The sequence below is a fragment of the Chiloscyllium plagiosum genome, chromosome 6 (genome assembly GCF_004010195.1).
Source record: "Chiloscyllium plagiosum isolate BGI_BamShark_2017 chromosome 6, ASM401019v2, whole genome shotgun sequence".
Taxonomy (NCBI): Eukaryota; Metazoa; Chordata; class Chondrichthyes; order Orectolobiformes; family Hemiscylliidae; genus Chiloscyllium; species Chiloscyllium plagiosum.
Window position 1 is genome coordinate 81,793,880 of NC_057715.1, and position 20,666 is coordinate 81,814,545.

Sequence of the window (20,666 nt, forward strand, 5' to 3'; positions counted from 1 at the left end):
AGTGGAATAGACTAAAATCAACTATAATACAAGTTCACAGATTTTATAATCACACAGTGGAAGTATAATCCAAATAATCCCAAAACACACTTTTATAGATGGAAAAGAAATGAACTTCCGTATAGTAGCAAATGCACACCTGGTAGAGTACTCAAAGCAACACTTACATAGTACTCAGACAACAGTCTCTGTGGTCCTCAGTAGTTTTAAGTCACAGTTTTCTAAGTGTAATGCTACAAATCCAATGCTTTGAAAGACTATTTTGCTTTGGGGCAATCTCTTTAATTCAACTGAAATGGAGTTGTGAAGAACACTATGATCTTGTATGAATTTGAACTGTCAACAAGCCAGGTTGATTTGGTTACCATGGGGATCGAGCAGAAGATTTACAAGGTGTGAAATCCTGAAAACAAGTGCAATAGCAGCTGCACCACCTCAACCATGGAATTTGAAAAGATCATTCAACCATGAAACTTGTACCTGTTAAAGACAAAGTACAATGGGTCAATTGGTTATTACTTCCCCTTCGCAGAGTATTTACCCAAGAATGAATGCTACTTTGTACATTATAATGCAATGGGCTTTCTTCATTGAAGTCCATCCATCAAGAAAATAATGTGGCTCCTTTCACTATTCCAGATGTGAAATAAATATGTAGGCAACGTTCTCTTTGTAGTCCTGAAGAGAGTTAGCTTTTAATAAATAAATTAAAGAGCTATGGTTAGCTAATTATCTAACATTTTCAATAAAAATAATAGCAAGGCATTAAGTAACTTCACTTGTTGAAGATTTTAGAGGACAAGCATCCATATTTAGGAAATTCAGGGTGTACAAAGTTTTGATGAGCTTCAACTTTTCTGGTACTGTATTAACCAATTAAATTTACATTATCCATTTACTTGTCCCAAATCTCTTTCTCTTGCACACAGCTATAAATTTGCTGCCAGAATAACAGTGAGTCTAATAAAAAATAATCATTGTCTATGCAAACATTACAGCAACTACAGGCTTAGGCAGATGTACATTTAAACACAAAAATGTGAGTTATTTTATATGTGCTGCTTGTTACTATTCCTCTTGTTGTCTGCCTGACTTAGGTAATGCTTTGAACAATGTCACTTTGCTATAACTACATAGTAGTTGTAAACTCAATGTGAAATGTTGCCTGTTTCAGTCCTAACACACTCTTAATACTGTGATGCGTTCATCACTGCCATACAGTCACCATTTGAGTGTTCAAAATTGACTGGTTACAAGTGTAGAGTCTTATTCTTTCAGATTTAGTGTTATGCACTTGGATTTCCAAAAGGCAGTTAATCTGTCGTCACATACAAATTTATCGCACAAAGTAAGAGCCTACGGCATTTCAGGTGAGAAAGTAGAAAATTAGTGAACAAACAGGAAACAGTTGGAATAAATGAGTCAGTAAGGATGGCAGAATCTTAAATGGATTGCCACAGGAATCAATGCTTCTACCTAAATTTTCTTTTGATGTTAATGACTTGGATGAAGGGGCCAACCATATCGCAGCTACATCTGCTGACAACGTATATGTAATAAAGCAAGATTGTAAAGTGAAATAGATGGGTTAAGTGAGTAGGTAAAATATTGGCAAATGACAGGTGATGTGTGGGAACATGTGAGCTTGCCCAGTTTGGCAGGTAGAAAAGCAGAACATTAATGGGCATATACTATGGAACTCTGCAGGAGAGGATCTGTGTTTGTGACAAATCGTAAAAGGTCAGATTGCAGGTACAAGCAATTAGAAAATTCAGCAGACACTAGCCTTTACAGTGGTTAGCACTGCTGCCTCACAGCGCCAGACACCTGGGTTCAATTCCCTCCTGTGTGGACCATAAGACATAGGAGTGGAAGTAAGGCCATTCGGCCCATCGAGTCCACTCCGCCATTCAATCATGGCTGATGCGCATTTCAGCTCCACTTACCAGCGTTCTCCCCGTAGCCCTTAATTCCTCTAGACAACAAGAATCTATCAATCTCGGCCTTGAAGACATTTAGCGTCCCGGCTTCCACTGCACTCCGTGGCAATGAATTCCACAGGCCCACCACTCTCTGGCTGAAGAAATGTCTCCGCATTTCTGTTCTGAAACGACCCCCTCTAATTCTAAGGCTGTGACCACGGGTCCTAGTCTCCTCGTAAATGGGGCCTAACCAGAGCTTTATAAAGTCTTAGTAGTACATCTCTGCTTTTATATTCCAGCCCTCTTGAGATAAGAGACAACATTGCATTTGCTTTCTTAATCACGGACTCAACCTGCATGTTTACCTTTAGAGAATCCTCGACTAGCACTCCCAGATCCCTTTGTGCTTTGGCTTTATTAATTTTCTCACCATTTAGAAAGTAGTCTATGCTTTTATTCTTTTTTCCAAAGTGCAAGACCTCGCACTTGCTCATGTTAAATTCCATCAGCCATTTCCTGGACCACTCTCCCAAACTGTCTAGATTCTTCTGCAGCCTCCCCACTTCCTCAGTACTACCTGCCTGTCCATCTAACTTCGTATCATCGGCAAACTTCGCTAGAATGCCCCCGGTTTCCTCATCCAAATCATTAATATATAATGCGAACAGCTGTGGCCCCAGCACCGAACCCTGCGGGACACCGCTCGTCACCGGCTGCCATTCTGAAAAAGAACCTTTTATCCCAACTCTCTGCCTTCTGTTAGACAGCCAATCCTCAATCCATCCCAGCAGCTCACCTCGAACACCATGGGCCCTCACCTTGCTCAGCAGCCTCCCGTGTGGCACCTTATCAAAGGCCTTTTGAAAGTCTAGATAGACCACATCCACTGGGTTTCCCTGGTCTAACCTACTTGTTACCTCTTCAAAAAATTCCAACAGGTTTGTCAGGCATTACCTCCCTTTACTAAATCCATGTTGACTTGTTCTAATCAGACTCTGCTCTTCCAAGAATTTAGAAATCTCATCCTTAATGATGGATTCTAGTTTGCACATTCTTCCTGTTTCCTCCCACAGTTCAAAGGTTAGGTGAATTGGCCATGCTAAATTGCCCATAGTGTTAGGTGAAGGGGTAAATGTAGGGGAATGAGTCTGGGGGGGGTTGCTTTTCAGAGGGTCAGTGTGGACTTGTTGGGCCAAAGGGCCTGTTTCCACATTGTAATTAATCTAATCTAATCTAAATTCTACATGCCTAATTTGGAAATCACCACTCATAACTCAACCTCTAACATCCAGGAATCTTTCTTGTAACTGTACTACCTCCAAGGCCAGTATACCCTTTCTAAGGTATGATACCCAGATCTGCTCTCACTACTCCATGTGGGATCCAACCAGGGTTTTATATAGCTGCAGCATAATTTATGCGTCCTTGTACTCCAGTCCTCTTGTCACAAAAGCACCTCATTAGCTTTCTTGATTATTTTCTGCACCTGTTTGTGACATTTTAAAGATCCAGGTATCTGAACTCCCAAATCTCTTTGGACATCCAATGTACATAACATGATACCATTAATTAAGTACTTGGATCTATCCTTTGAGTCCAAAATGGATAACCCTGCACTGACTTACACCGAACTTCATCTGCTGTGCAATTAGCACAAAATTACAAAGGGATATTGATAGGCTACTTGCCCTGCCCAAATACATTCTTCACTTCTGTAATCTGAATTCCATTTACCAATTTATTGTTGTTCGCTCATCCATTTGATTTATTTCTGGAGTTGACAGCTATGTTCAATGAATTACATGGTCAATGTTTGCATCATCTGTAAATTTCTCAAACATGTCATCCAAATTTCTCAAACATATCACCCACATTTAAACCCCAATTAGTAATACTGTGAAAAAGGAACTCAACATTGAGCCCTTTGGCATGCCACTCGAAATTGCTTTTCTTTCACAAAAACACTCAACAACTTTGTTTCCTGTCACTGACTTAATTATGGATTCAAAGCACCACATGCCCTTGAAGGTAATGGGCTTTTACTTTTCCAGCTGATGCACCATGTTGGACCTAATTGGCAGGGAGTGATTTTAGAAAGACATTTGACAGCATCCATAGCACTACCTTCACCAATTCTCCTTGCTTAAAAAAAATCAAGTCAGTCAATACCTTCCCTTAAAACCATACACTGATTCATCAATGCCAAAGTTACAGAATTAATTCTGAGACAGAACAAACTCATAATTTGCCCAGCACTGAAGTCAAACTGGCCAATCTCTAGTTACTTGGTCCATCTCTCACAGCCTTTTTGAACAATGATAACTTTTAAAGATATACAATCCTCTGGTTTCCTGCCTATACCTAGAGAAGCTGGGAAAATTATCCTCAGAACATTTATTATTTCCTTTCTGGCTTTCTTTAAGCAGCATGAGATTTTACACTTTAACTAGAATGTCAGCATGTTCCCATTCCTCTGTGAAGACAAAGGATTCTCATGAAGAATCTTGTCTACATCATCTGCATCAGGTAGATCAGACAGGCCCAATTCTTAGTCAACGTTTGGGTCTTGATATATTGATTTGAAACAGCTTTTGGTTTTCCTTGATTTTCCCAGATCGACTTTCTTTTGTTCATTTTGTTTTCCTAATTTCCTTTTTTCACTTCACTTGAGTACATTTTTTACTCTAAACTTTCTATCGTGTTGGAGGTTGTGATTGCATGAGTTGTTCTAGTACGGAAAGCACACTAAATTCATTCAAATCAGAATCTGTAGTTTGAGAAGAGCAGCATGGTCAAAGATACTCCCTATGATGTTCAGTAAGAAATGCCTTGATGGCTGTTTTGGTATGGATGCTTCCATGTTTGATTAGGCAGACAGCATAATCACTTGTAGCAATGCAAATGAATTAGCTTTGCTAATCTTTTCCAGTTTGAGTTGGACATGTAGTTCATGAGCATCAAGCTTCAATTTTTCAATTAAGACTTAACCAGAGAGAGTTAAACTTAAGTACTCTTTCAAAGAAAGTGAAATGTTTAAGAGTTAATGAAGGGAGAAATATAACCATGTGAATAGCATGGAGTAGGTGAATGAAAATGATCTTTACATCAGAAAAACTATCCATGTTGAAACACTCAGTTTTGCTGCTAAGTAAAAAGGCTGCTATATTGGTTTGTGATAAGTCGGCATACAATAGGAGTTAATGATTTTGAAAAAAAAAACAAGCATTTTTGGGACTATTCCTTGCCTGATTAATTAAAAGCTGTGGTTATCTGAACAAGTGCAGGAATTTTCCAGGTAACCTGGCTAATTCAGTTTGACAATTAAAGGGCTGTGAATTCTAGGGCCAACACATTGAGTGGGGGTAGTGTCCTGAATATTTTAAGCATTTTTATTGCCTTATATTTTTAATGCCTTATATTTTTAATAAGCTGCTAGGAAAATAACAGCACTGCTTTAAATAAATTTTGTTTAAAGATTTATGAGCTTTAGCCTTAAATAAAACTTACCATCATAAATTGTGGGATGGTGATGTAGTGGCAATGGCACTGGAGTAATAAGTGAGAGAGCCAGGCTTTTTGGTCCAAATTCCACCACAGTAGCTGACGGAATCTAAATTCAGTTAATAAATTTGGAATATTATGCTAGTCACAATAACAGTGACCATAAAAATGATCAATGGATGTAAAACCCTATCTGGTTCACCAATATCCTTCAGGGAACCAATTCTACTTTTCTTGTGGTCAGAGCATCCTGTGATGCCAGAATTACAACAATGTGTTTGATTCTTTAACTGCCCTCTGGAATGGCCAAATCAGCCAAAGTTCAAGGGTAATTAGGAATAGGGAGCAAATGTGGGCCTTGCTAACAATGCCCACATCCTATTAAAAGGATAAACATACTCCATACCTACTGCAATATGGTTGACTTTTAACTGCCCATTGCGTAATTAGGGATGGGAACAAATGCTGACCTTGCCAGCGATGCCCACATCCATGAATGCATTAAAAAAGGTACTGGTGTTAATTATGGGCGGAGGTAAAAACATCTGTATTAGCCTTGAATATCATTCACGATCCAACCCTGCAGCCCTTTTTGATAAAGATGTACCACCTTCTGAGAGAAGAAATTCCTTCTCACTTCTCTGTCTTAAATGAGCATTCCCTTCTTCTGAAGTTATGACCTCTGGCCCAAGGCTCTTGTACAGGAGAAACAACTTTCTTCTGTGAAGTCCTCTAAGAAACCTGTATGTTTCAATAAGGATGCCTCTCATTCTTCTGTATTTTAACCAGTACAGTCCCAATCTCTTCAATCTCTCCCCAACAGACATTGTCATTCTATAGGAATCAGCTGAGTGAACCTTCTCTGGACTGTCTCCATAGCCTATAAACATGTCCTTTATAAGGGGCCCTAAACTGTTCACACCATTCCAGCTGTGGTCTGACTACTGCCTTGTATATTTTTCACAAAAACTCCATACTTGTACATCCCATTCCCTGTTAAATAAAGGTCAATATTCCAATTGTCTTCCCTATTACCAACTGAACCTGGATGCTAGCTTTTTGATTAATGGATGACTCCTGAGTCCCTCTGTTCTTTGGCTTTCTGCTTTCCTTCTCCTTTCAAATAACATTCAGCTTCTTGTTCTTCCTGCTATGATGCATAACCTCACATTCCCTCATATTCTATTTCATCTGTCAAGTTTTTGCTCACTTACTTGGCCTCTTTATCCCTCTGCAGACCAGACTGTGCCATCCTCACTACTTGACTTCTCATCTATTATTGTCATCTGAAAACATGACTTTTGTACACTTTCCTCATCCAAGTCATCAATATACAATCATACATAATTGTGGCTCCAGCACTAATCCCTGTGGAACACCACTAGTTACAGGTTGACATCCTGAAAATATTCATAAGCATTTTTTTAAAAAATGCATTGCTTCACACGACTGCATCCATTCAATACTGTTCTGAATGCATGTATAATGAACGCTGCTTCTGAAATGTGAATGTAAGTTATAAATATTTAACTATTTGCCTGTAGTTACATTTACATTAAACCAGTATCAATCATGATACTCAAATTACAATCTTGATGTAATATAATATAATAAGTGAGAGAGAATATGCACTTCGTGGGCGGCACGGTGGCACAGTGGTTAGCACTGCTGCCTCACAGCGCCTGAGACCCGCGTTCAATTCCCGCCTCAGGCGACTGACTGTGTGGAGTTTGCACGTTCTCCCCGTGTCTGCGTGGGTTTCCTCCGGGTGCTCCGGTTTCCTCCCACAGTCCAAAAGATGTGCAGGGTCAGGTGAATTGGCCAAGCTAAATTGCCCGTAGTGTTAGGTAAGGGGTAAATGTAGGGGTATGGGTGGGTTTCGCTTCGGCGGGTCGGTGTGGACTTGTTGGGCCGAAGGGCCTGTTTCCACACTGTAATGTAATCTAATCTAATCTAGAATGCTACCTATTGTGGAACACAAGTGTGGAAGGTAATGATTGAACTCGAATCTTCAATTTTGGCCTGGGCACAAAACAGGCAATTCTGTACTTCCTTTCAGGCAACTGATTAAATATCACTTTTTTATGCTCCGCTATACCAGTATATATTTGTTATATGAATGGAATCTGAAGTAAAAGAAGCTAAACTCATATGACCAAAAACATGTACAGCAGGGTTCTTGGATTAGTTAACTGCCTGGGAAACAGAATATGTATAATGCCAATTCAAATGTTTATAATAATGGAAAAAATGCTTCATTGATTGACAATCTCCTGATTGAAGACTCACATTTAGATTGAACATTTGCCATGCTTATATGTGAAAGTGCATATTGACGGCATAAGTGAAAATTAGGAGAAAGAAATCAACAATGTGAAACCTAACTGTCAACCATTTGTGTGTGCCTCTGAGCAGGAATGTGTACAGTACTAAAGCAACCTGGTGTTAAACTAGAGATATAGAAGGTCCCAGTTGATTCCTTATTTGTTGCCAGGTAATCTTACCATTATGGTCATGAGACACGATTGAATGGGGGAAGGGAAACAAAATCGCAGAGTTAATCAGCATTAAACTCCCAGACAAACATTAAGCTACTAGAATTGATAAGTATCATGAAAGGAGATGGTTTTAAACAACACAATGTGGTCTTCCAAACATAAATGCTGAGCAACATAACACAATATATAGCCAAGACCAAGATATAGCCAGGGCAATACATCATAGCAAAGGCAAAAAACAGCTGAAATGCTCTCGCCTTCCAGTATTTTGTCTTGTACTGTTTACAGTGACAGCCAAGTTTTCTCAGCACCTGAGAAATATTGCCATAGGTAAAATAATTAGGAAGAAACTTCAAATCACAAATATGTATGACTGTTATAAAACCTATCCAAAGACTAAAGAAACTGAGTGGTTCTTTGAGGTGAAATTCTTTATCATTTTCTTTTAATTTTTAGCTGAACTCTTGTTGAACTAACTCAGATTAAATAATTACCATGAAAAATTACGAAGTTTAAAAATTAACAAAAGTAATATAAGACAATACAAAGTTTGCAGAAACTAACTACTTTCAATGTCACTGTATATAAGAGTATTTGGTTTCACAGGAAAACATTCATGGAGTCTATTCATTTTACATATTTTTTTCAATTTCTCCACAAAAAGTTACATTTAGAATGAAGAATTATTGGGTGTTGACATGTTAAATCACTGAAGGGGCAACTTTCTATATTTAAGCACATTTTGTAGCGTGGATATGCACCAAAGGAAAATTAAGACAAACTGATCTTTAGAACATTATAAAGTTACTTTTAATTCTGTAGAAAGAGGTTTTTAAACAGTTAAATGTATTTTGTAAAAGGTAACTGTTGTCCATTTACAATGCCATCGTAAACGTTTTGAAAAATTCATACACTTGGGTGAAAAATGTGCCCTCAAATTCAGAGATCAAATCTATTAAACCTATGTGAATCTTATCCTGAGGAGTAAATTTAGTCATTTTTAAAAAAATGTCCAATACTTCCACTTTTATACAAACATACTACTGATACAAAGATGCAAAACTAATTATTCAGACAAATCAAAGATTCAACCAGCAGCAACACTTGCAGGCCAGCTGAAGGAGAATAATGTCCTTATTATAAATGAAAATTGCTTTACAGACCCTTTAGAAAAATGTCCACTTCTTAAATGCTGAAGTTTCAAATGCTGTACCAAGAAATTAAGATGGAACTACCTTCGCAGACATTAAAGAGCCTGATCTGAGCCTGGACAACTCAGTGGGAAGGAAAACCGATGGCACCAGAAAATGGCCAATTAATGTAACATTCCAGTCAGACTCCTACTTTCTGAAGAGAGTGGAGCCATTTCAAGGCATCTTTGTTTCTCTTTGACCCCCAAAATTTGAATTTACCTTTTCAACACTCCCTTTATGGCAAATATATCTTTTCATGGACAGAGACCAAAATGCTACACAATACTCAGTCTGGTCTTACCAAAGCTTTATATAATTGTCGTAAGACATCTTTCCCTCAAAGTCAAACATGGTTGTAATAATGGCCAACAAATCACTTGCCTTGATGCTTGTTGTATCTAAATGTTAGCTTTCAGTGGACAACTAACTGGCCAAAAAGCTAACCATTTCCCGGCACCCACACATCCTGCTTTGTTGGATTTTATGCATCCCACTTCAATCAAACAAAAATCCATTAGCAAGGAAAGGTTCTTTTTCCAGGAACTCATGAAACTGCGAAGGAAAACACAGTGCCTCACCAAATCACAACTTGCAAACTGCCCCTTCTACTCAAGATGCTCAAATGCCAAATTGGGCAGATTAATTTGGAAAATTATGTTAAACTTTCATCAGTAAATTTGATATAACTCTTTTAGTGACATAACTTGGGTGACCAAGTTTGCCCAACTTACAGCAAAAATTCATAAAGTGAAGAAGTTTTCAGGCATGGAGGGAAGAATATTTGTATGGTAATGATCAGGGCAGGTGGGTGGGGCAGGGAAGACAAGAGACAATGGAATAAATATTGCATTTATAGACTCATAATAGCAAAACACATATCAAATGATTCTTTAAATTTTTGACTAATCTTAATAGTGCTGATGGTAAATATCAGAAGTCTCATTGTAATTTGGCAGAAAAATCAGTCTATTCTGTTGTAAATGTGTTTTTTTTATTTGCAGAATACCAAGCTTATTTTATCAATCTGTAAAGTTTCATCTTGTATATCATAAACAATGATCAAGGGCAATTTAATTCTACCCATCAGATGATTTGTACTATCAGTCAGACCTGAACGACAATTGCCTTATGTTAATTTGCACTGTTATCCTGTAACAAAAAGAGCACACTATAAACCATAATTGCATCTACAAGTGTGTTAGATATGATTAATCATGTACAATTATATACTTCTGCTTGGCTCACTTTCAGTTCCAATCATTCCAATGACAAAGTGCTCAGCTTAACAAAAAAAAAGTCTAAAAAAATAAAGCTTCAGCAAGAAGCAATAAGAATGTATTTCATGGTTCTATAATAGAATCTATAACATTTGCTTTACAAATTCCTATAACTCAGATTTTTAGTGCTTTAAAGTTTCCAAAATGGATAGGATGCCGTATACTCCCTCTCAAGTCAGTCAATTACTGGAGCCCAAAATAGGCTGTCGACAAATAGGACAGGTGGAGTTTTCAGAAAGCCAACGGTCAATGCAATGAATATGAAATTCATGCGCACAAGGTAGCCTTCTAAGCTTGTTCCCAACTGCATAATCATTAATACATACACTGCAGGTTTTGCTGACTTCATTTTCTGCACTAACATTTCCATAATTCCGGGTCAAAAGATTGTCAATTTGTTCTTTGGTCAAACCCCTCTGGCGCTCGTCTTCTTCATCATCATTCAACAAAAAGAAGTGAGCAAGCCGCAAGATCGGCAGGGTTCCATTTTCTACTAAACTATTTGTGTCTCGACTTTGTCTTGTCTCTTGGCTTTCAACAGCATTGTCAAGGGTTTCATTCTGCATGCTTTCGTTCATTTGTTCACTTTCTGATCGGTCTCCTGTTAATATGTCAGTTGATTCGTTATTTAAATTTAAGAGATTGCTATTCGGACTAATCTGCGAGCTTACTGAATCAGACCTCTCAGACTGGTTCTGCTGAACTCTTTGGTTAAGTTCAGAATCAGAATCATTTTCCATTAAAGAGCTTAGTTCACCGAATCCTGTCATAATCTGACGAAGTATTGACCTTAAGGCTATGGATGATGGCTCACCTAGCCCAGTTTCAGATATCCTACGTAAAGGTATACGGATAGTACTAACATAAGTCCTAATACCTGCAAGTTCAGACCGTGAGATAGTACGGCGGAAACCACCACTGTCACTTTCAAAGGTCACTGTATTTTCTGCCATTCGGACACGAGATCGAGTTCTGTTAGCAATACTGTCACGATCTCTACTTTCTCCAGGACGTATCCTTCTAACCTGAAGATCTAACATAATAGTTGGGTGCCTTCGAACAGCTACAGAGGATCCACTGGGATGGTTTACATCTCCGTCATCCACAACTTGCTGTCTAAGCATTCCACCAGCTGTTGACTGCAGGGAAGGATTGCTACTGACAGCCTGCAGTTCCTCAGTTGTCATGGTTGATTGGTCCATTGTCCGTTGCCTTCTAGTGCTTTGTCTTGGTTGTAAATAATCATCCTGCTGGGAAGAAGACCTATCCGAAGAACTTACAGGAACACTTGTTCTATGTATGGGTGAACGACTCCGTTGGTTTTGAAAATTCCTGGAAGATCTACGTTGTTCAGGGTGCCGTCGTGCACGACTCTCTCTAACAGTAGTTGGAACACTATGTCTTTGCAACTCTGCAGGGTCACTTCGACGTTCCTGTTCCTCTTCCTGTATTCTTCGAACACGATGTCGCCCTGCTCTTCGTCTTCCTATTTGTTGGTCAACTGCTGCACTTAAAACAGCTCGTCGGTTAGTGCTTGGTCTCCTGGGCCTTAGCCTACCTGTGGATCTTTCAATAGATGCACTTCTGAAACTCCTTTGAGTTGAAGGTGGAGAAACTTGCATGGTTTCAAGTTCTTCAACTCTCACTGTGCCTCCAAAATTACTTTCAAAATTGGTCACTTGCACGTGGGCTCGAGTGCGACTTCTTGTACGACTAGCAACAGGAGTCAATAAACTTAGTAGTTGAGCACCTTCTACATTTCTGTCCCTATTTTCTAGTGTAGGCGTGTCCAAAGTCTGACCATTGCCAGCATCATGCTCATGATTAATATTAATTTCTAAGCTGAAGCGAAACTCGCCACTGTTGGGGTTTGTCCGACTAACAGCTCTCCATGTCTGGTTTCCACTCTGTCCACTGCGGGTTGCATTTCCTGTACGCCTGAATGTGTTAAGCCACTCAAGAAGGGAATCACTATTCGAACTTTCTCCTGGTGTATCAGAGCCTATACAGGGAAACAAAATACATTATGTTAAATTTTCCAGTAAAATTTTCTTATCTTGCTGCTCATATATAACATATTTCTAATTAATTAAACACATAATTATATCTCATTATTCAAAATACTATAAGACTAAAGCCGAGCTTGATTGATGATAAAATCATATGCACATTTTCATATTGTGAACAGGTGGTGTCAAATGAGATACTTCACTGCTTCATAACACAATACTTCAGGATTAGATGTCTCAGCATTAGTTCATCATGACCTAAAACTAAACTGCAACTTATCAACTAGAAACAAATACATACACACTGGCCTATCAACATATAGAAAGAGAAAATAAACTGTGCTTTGCATTTTCTATTTCATTTCCAAATCCAATTATTTATAGTTTTCTCTTTTGCAGTGTGCAAGGCTACTAATTTCAAACAAACACACTGTAGATATAACAGGTGAATCCCAGGGGGCCATCTTGTTGGAAAACCAGCAATTAATCTACAAAAAAACTTGTAATTGTTCAATTCTGTGATGCAGTTCTTACTGCAATATACATTTCATGCAATAAATCTTGAAACTTGCATATATTTGAGAAGGATCAGAAATTGGGTACTTATCAATGAAGAGCCAAATTAAGGTATCACTTAGAAAGGATTGGGAAGAATTAGGCATCATTTCCAAACAGATCACAAAAACCGCCAAAGGTACAATAGCATTTCAGTGATTGTGATCACAACTCCCTTACTGTTACTATGCTCATGGAGAGGGATAGGAGCAGACAATATGGGAAAAGTAATTAATTGGGGGAGGGGGAATTACCATGCTATTAGGCAGGACTTGGGGTACCTAAATTGGGAACATATCTTCTCAGGGAAATGCATGACAGAAATGTGGAGGTTGTTTAGGAAGCACTTGCTGATAGTGGGACAAGCCTGTCAAGCACTGAGGCAAGAAAGGGATGGTCAGTTGAAAGAACCTTGGGTGACAAGGAATGTGGAACATCTAGTCAAGAGGAAGAAGGAAGCTTACTTAAGGTTGAGGGAGCAAAGATCAGACAGCACTTGAGGGTTACACGGTAGCTAGGAAGGAACTAAAGAATGGACTTAGAAGAGCTCGAAGGGGGCATGAAAAAAACTTTACCAAGTAGGATTAAGGAACACCCTAAGGCGTTCTACACTTGTGAGGAACAAGAGGATGGCCAGAGTGAGGGTAGGGCCGATCAGGTATAGTGGAGGGAACTTGTGCCTGGAGTCAGAGGAAGGTGGGGAGGCCCTTAAATGAATACTTTGCTTCAGTATTCAATACGGAGAGTGACCTTGACATTTCTGAGAACAGCACGAAACTGATTTGCTAGAATAGGTTGATGTTAGAAGGGAGGATGTGCTGAAAATTTTGAAAAATTAAGGATAGATAAACCCTCTGGACCAGACAGGACATACCCTGGGTTACTACAGGAAGCAAAGGAAGAGATTATTGCACCTTTGGCAATGATCTTTGGGTCCTCACTGTCCATTGGAGTAGTGCCAAATGATTGGAAGGTGACAGACGTTATTCCCTTGTTCAAGAAAAGCAACAGGGATAATCCTGGGAATTATAGACCCGTCAGTCTTACATCTGTGGTGGACAAAGTACTGGAGACAGGACTTATGATTGCTTGGAAAACTATAGTTTGATTAGAAATAGTCAGCATGGCTTTGAGAGAGGCAGGTCATGCCTCACAAACCTTAATGAATTCTTTGAGGATGTGACAAAACACATTGATGCAGGTAGAGCAGTGGACGTGGCGTGCATGGATTTTAGCAAGGCATTAAAATAAGGTTCCCCATGATAGGCTCATTCAGGAAGGAGGCATGGGATACAAGGAAATCTGGCTGTCTGGATATAGAATTGGCTGGCACATAGAAGACAGAGGGTGGTAGTAGATATAAAGTATTCAGCCTGGAGCTTAGTGACCAATGGTGTTCTGCAGGGATCAGTTCTGGGACCTCTGCTCTTTGTGACTTTTATAAATGACTTGGATGATGAAGTGGAAGGATGGGTTAGTAAGTTTGCCGATGACACCAAGGTTGGTGGAGTTGGAGGGCTGTTGTACGTTCCATCAGGACATTGATAGGGTATAGAACTGGACCGATAAGTGGCAGATGAAGGTCAACCTGGAAAAATGTGAAGTAATTCACTTTGGAAGGGTGAATTTGAATGCAAAATATAGGGTTAAGGCAGGATTCTTGACATTCTGGAGGAACAGAAGGATCTTGGGGTGCATGTCCATAGATCCCTCAAAGTTGCCACCCAAGTTGATAGGGTTGTCAAGAAAGCGTATGGTGTGTTGGCTTTCATTAGCAGGGGGATTGAGTTTAAGAGCCATGAAGTTTTGCTGCAGCTCAAGAGAACTCTGGTTAAACCACATTTGGAATACTGCGTTCAGTTCTGGTCACCTCATTACAGAAAAGATGTGGAAACTTTCAAGAGGGTGCAGAGGAGATTTACCAGGATAATACCTGGACCAGAGGGCATGTCTTATGAAGAAAGGTTGAGGGAGCTAGGGCTGTTCTCATTGGAATGAAGATTGATGAGAAGTGACTTGATGACAGAGGTGTACAAGATGACCAGAGGCATAGGTAGAGTGGACAGCCACTTTTTACCAGGGCAGAAATGGCTATCAACAAGGGGCATAATTTTAAGGTGATTGGAGGAAGGTTTTGGGGAGATGTCAGAGGGAGGTTCTTTACACAGCGTGGTGCGTGTGGTAGTAGAGACAGATATATTAGGAACATTTATGCGACTCTTAGATAGGCACATGGAAGATAGTACAATAAAAAGTACGTAGGCTTGTCTGATCTTAGAGTAGGATAAAAGGCTGGCACAACATAGAGGGCTGAAAGGGCTTGCACTGTACTGCACTGTTTATGTTCTACAACAAATGCGTTGCATTTATCTAAGAGGTGCAAACACCATACAATAATTATAAACATTAACTTCTCATAATAGATTATTGTATGCCAGTGTGGCCTTTAAGTTTTTGTTGCAAATGTGCTGATCCCATTATGAAAGCATTTGGCCCATTTTAAAGTAATGATCAGGTCACCAATAGAGCACATCATAGAGTCAGAGATACACAGCATGGAGTCAGGCCCTTCGGACCAACTCGCCCATGCCAACCAGATATCCTAAATAAATCTAGTCCCATTTGCCAGCATTTGGCCAATAACCCTCTAAACCCTTCCTATTCATATACCATCCAGATACCTTTTTAATGTTTACCTGTACCAGCCTCACCAGTTCCTCTGGCAGCTCATTCCACACATGTACCACCCTCTGCGTGAAAACTTTACCTCTTGGGTCCCTTTTCAATCTTTCCCCTCTCATCCTAAATCTATGCCCTCTAGATTTGGACTCCCCCAACCCAAGGAAAAGATCTTGTCTACTTATCCTATCCACGTCCCTCATGATTTTATAAACCTCTATAAGATCACCCCTCAGGCTCCGATACACCAGGGAAAACAGCCCCAGTCTATTGAGCCTCTCCCTAAAGCACAAACCCTCCAACCCTGGCAACAGCCGTATGAATTTTTTCTGAATCCATTCACGTTTCACAACATCTTTCCAATAACAGGGAGACCAGAATTGCATGCAGTATTCCAACAGTGGCCAAACCAATGTCCTGTATAGCTGCAACATGACCTCCCAACTCCTATACTCAATGCACTGACCAATAAAGGAAAGCATACCAAATGCTTTCTTCACCATTTATAAGGCTGGTTCATTTCATTTTCTGGCCAATGTTAAGTTTCAGGATGTTAAAGATTGGGGAAATCAGTGATGATCATGCTATTGAATGTCAGGGGCAACAGCTAAATTCTTTATTTGTTACTCGACTTGATCATTGACTGGCACTTATGTACCATGAATATTACCTGCTATTTATCAGAACAATATAGACACAAAATGTATCAGTGTCTGAGGGGTCCCAAATGAGAGAGATACTGGCCACAATTAGCAACCATCCCCACATCTGACTTTATGGTGGAGAGAAGGCCATTCATGTAGTAGCTGTGGATGATTGGTTCTAGACCACAATGAGGAAATCCTCCAGTGGCATTCTGAGGCTGTGATGATTTACTGCCAGTGATCACTACCAGCTTCCTTTATGCTAGAATGGCTCCAGCCAACATTTTGCAACCCCGACCTTCAATTCCCATTGACTCCAGTTTTGCTAAGGCTCCTTGATGTCAAGAGCAGTCAGTCAGTCTCTCCCCCCCCCAAACTTATAGAGAGCAGCTCTTTTAACCACATTTGAACCAAGGCTGTACTGAGAACTGGAGCCAACTGGCCCTGGTGAAACTAACAGCATTAGTGACATTGGAGAATCTTCAGAATGAGTGTTGGAGTTGTCAGGACTCACACCCTCTGTAATATCTGTAAATCGGGTTTTCAGCAATTTCTTGAAATTACATGTAGTGAATTGAATCAGTTGAAGTCTGGAATCTTTTGAATGACCTTAGGAGAATGATAGTCTACTTTGCACAGCCGGCTGAAGGTGCTTGCAAAACTTTCAGGTTCATCTTTTGCACCAACAGTCTGTCCTGTTCCACCCACATTGATGGTCTGGTCAAGAAAGCTCGGTAATGCCTCTACTTCTTCAGGAGGCTGAGGAAATTCAGCACGTCCATAACGACTCTTAATTTTTATAGATGCACCATGGAAATCATTCAATCCAGATCCAATACTTGGTATGGCAACTGCTCTGCCCAGGACCATAAGAAACTAGAGTTGTGAACACAGCCCAGTCCATTATGCAAGCCACCTTCCATCCATGGATTCCATCTATACAGCCAACATAATCAAAGACCCCTGTCACCCTGGTTATAATCTCTTCCAACGTCTTCCATCCAGCAGAAGATATAAAAGGTTAAACACACATACCAACAGATTCAAGAACAGCATTTCCCCCGGTATTATCAGACTTCTGAATGGTCTTCCCAAATTTTTAATTTACACGTTGATCTATTTGTGTGCCTTCTCCGCAGCCATAACGTTGTATTCTTCAACCCTGTTCTACTGACAGAGTGTACTTTATATGGTATGATCTGCCTGTACTACATGCAAAACAAAAACCTTTTCACTATATCTAGGTAGATATGACAATAATAAATCAAAATGTCTGGAATCCAAGTAATGGTAGCAGATTTTCTTCCCTATGAAAAGGGCATTAGTGCACCAGATGGTATTTTAATGTTTTTTTTTAAATTAGCAATGGTTATATGGTTGTCACGAGGCTAATTTATAATTGCACATTTTACAACTGAATTCAAACTTCACCACCTGCCATTATGAGATTCAAACCAATGTTCCTAGAACATTAGCCAGAGTCTCTGGAGTACTAGTCCCTTTCTCTTGATTAATCTTATATGCAAAATTTAGACTTATTAATCCTTACAAAATCATAGAATATATACAACAAAGTCGTACATTTGGCAACATTGTGTCCGTGTCAACATCTCAGGAAAATTGCCTCACCATTTCTCTGAAGCTGTGCCAAATGTATCATCTTCAAATCATTATCCAATTCCCTTAAAAAAAACAAATGAGTCCACCAAGCACTCTCAGGCAACATATTCTTTGTCTGAAACACTTGCTGTTGAAAACTTATTTCTCCTCATGTCAATCTGTGTTCTTTTATCTTGAAATTAGTTTTCTTGGATTCTCAAGCCAGCTGTGAATAGGAACGATATCTTCCCATCAACTTTGTCCACTCAATTTTCAATACCTATATCAATTTCCTTTCAAATCTTTGGAAGGAGCGCTCCAATTTATCAACCTAACTGAAGTCCATCCCCATGGAATAATTAAAGACCTTGGCTTCATCACAATTAGTGTTGAAATACTATACTATTACTTTTTAGCACCACTGAACTAAAAATAAACCAATCAAGGTTACAGTTATAAATTTACCTCCAAACTCAAAACTTGCCTTGATTCTGACTTTGTTCATGCTCATAGGTTCCGAGAGCATTCTGTGTTGTTAGTTGCTCCTTTGCGCCATTCAAACGCTGTTGTAGCTCTTCTGCTGTAATTTCACCTAAAGCAGCCATAAAACAGAAAGCATTGAACATATTAATTTTAAAAGAATGCAAAGCTCAAAATCAGAAACAACAACAGCAATTGCTGGGAAAACTGAAAACCATTCTGAAGAAGGGACACTGGACCCAAAATATTAACTCTGCTTTCCCTCCACAGATGCTGCTTGACCTGTTCACATACGCATGTTCTTCTAATACAGAAGCTCGATATAACATCAAAGTTAAATTTTGGCTCGGCTTGCACAGATGCTGCAAACTTTCAAACTAAACATTTACAATGCTATTACATTCCTATTTAAGCTACTTCAGTTCACTTGGCAGTGATGGGTAAAACCGTAGATATTAAATTGAGATAAAGTTAGAGGCTCCACCAATAACTGTGGTGATTAATGTATTAATTTGACAGACCTTGAAGAATGTAACATATGCTTAGAAATTAGAGATCTAACAACAGTGTTGTAATTGATTTCTGAAACTTTCTTCTTATTGAATTCTAAACACTTGTACAGCAAACACACATGAGTTTCTTATACCGCTAGTATTTTTCAGCTTCTGGATTTCACCCCCAGCCACGATTGTTGTTCAGAAGAAAGCTATACTTATAAGACCTTTTCAGTCAGATTGCACCCTGCATATACGGCCTGAACTGCTGAATAGTTTTTTTTTCTGACTTCTTCTGTCATAGGATGCTTCTTTTCACCTGTGCTTCCAATGCGCTGAACTCTATCTCAAGGTATTTAAAGATTTCTTTAGATGCATATCAACAGAACTTCAGACAATCCACACCTTACTCAGATTCAATAGGTACCAAAACTCCCCTTAAGCCAATCAATATAGAAATACAAAATCAAACAAAGCTGATCCTTTGACTTTAGAATCCAAGTTTCCAAATAGTCACAATATATCATGAACTTTCATCACATAACTGCCGCAGGAAGAAGCTTTGATTCATTAAAAATTCAGCAATGCTGTGATTTCACAATAACATACAAGAGCAGATCAGATAAAATTAGGTATCTGCTGAACATTAACTTAGAAGAGGTGAAGAAACAAAATATTTTAGATACAAACAGTTAGCAATGACAAGTAGAACAAGTCCCATTTAAGAAAATATTCAGTGGCAGAATGGCCTAGTTTATGTGCAGGTATTGAATATTTTGAGTAGCCCAAGACACAGTCTGTATGTTCACTTGAAATATATTTGCTGTTAGCTCAGTTGGATGAACAGCTGGTTTGCGATGCAGAGTGATGTAGGCAAAATAATTTCAATTCCTACACTTGAGATTATTATGAAGATTCCACCTTTTCAAGGTCACCCCTTGTATGAGGTGTTGTGATCCTCAAGTTAAGATCACCCAGCAACAGTCATCTCTCTCACTTCCACTCTAATGAGAATGTAGTCCTATGGTTCTCTGGGACTATGAGGAGAAAGTGAGGTCTGCAGATGCTGGAGATCAAAGTTGAAACTTTATTGCTGGAACAGCACAGCAGGTCAGGCAGCATCCAGGGAACAGGAGATTCGACGTTTCGGGCACAGGCCCTTCTTCAGGAATCAGGGCACATCCTGAAGAAGGGCCTGTGCCCGAAACGTCGAATCTCCTGTTCCCTGGATGCTGCCTGACCTGCTGTGCTGTTCCAGCAATAAAGTTTCATCTCTGGGACTATGGCAACTTTACCATATATTGTTGAATATGTTAATCTGAAGTTAAACATTTAGACAGCAGCTAAGATACTATTTCCTAATTTATAAGATTTGACCATATTTCTCAAAATGGGCAGATGTAGAAAATTTTTCACTGAATTATGGAGCAAGCTCAAGGAGCTGAATAGCCTACTTCTGTTCCTATGTTCCTGAATGAGCAGCACAACCAGATGCCTGTTAGGACAATAAATAGATGTCTCCGCAATCATGATCCAGAAGGTTGTCCTATACACGGGAACCTCGATTATCCGAAGGTGATGAGTGGGCACTATTTTGTTCGGATAATTGATTATTCGGTTAAATCGATTAAATGCCTTTCCTTAGGGGCTCTGAGTTTTTAAAGTCAGAAAGACTTTAAAAACTCATAAGACTAGCAGCAGCAGACAGCGTGCAAGGCCCCGCCCCCCTGACCCCATGCAACACCACCCCCAGCTCCCAACCCCGCCCACAACCACATCCAACACTGCTCCCCGCCCCAATCCCATGTAACACCG

General features: G+C 39.5%; 1 protein-coding gene across 4 annotated transcripts in view; it reads right to left on the reverse strand.

The window, feature by feature from the left end:
* Positions 1 to 9,129: 9,129 nt before the first annotated feature.
* The window catches only part of rnf6 (ring finger protein (C3H2C3 type) 6), a 52,595-nt gene continuing 41,058 nt past the window's right edge, over positions 9,130 to 20,666 (reverse strand). For all 4 annotated transcript variants that reach the window (XM_043691983.1, XM_043691985.1, XM_043691986.1 and 1 more), the window contains 2 exons: positions 18,362 to 18,469; positions 9,130 to 12,393 (listed from right to left, as the gene is read on the reverse strand). In XM_043691983.1, coding sequence (XP_043547918.1) covers positions 10,571 to 12,393; positions 18,362 to 18,469 — 1,931 coding nt within the window. In that variant the 3' untranslated portion in view covers positions 9,130 to 10,570. The remainder of the gene's footprint in view (positions 12,394 to 18,361; positions 18,470 to 20,666) is intronic.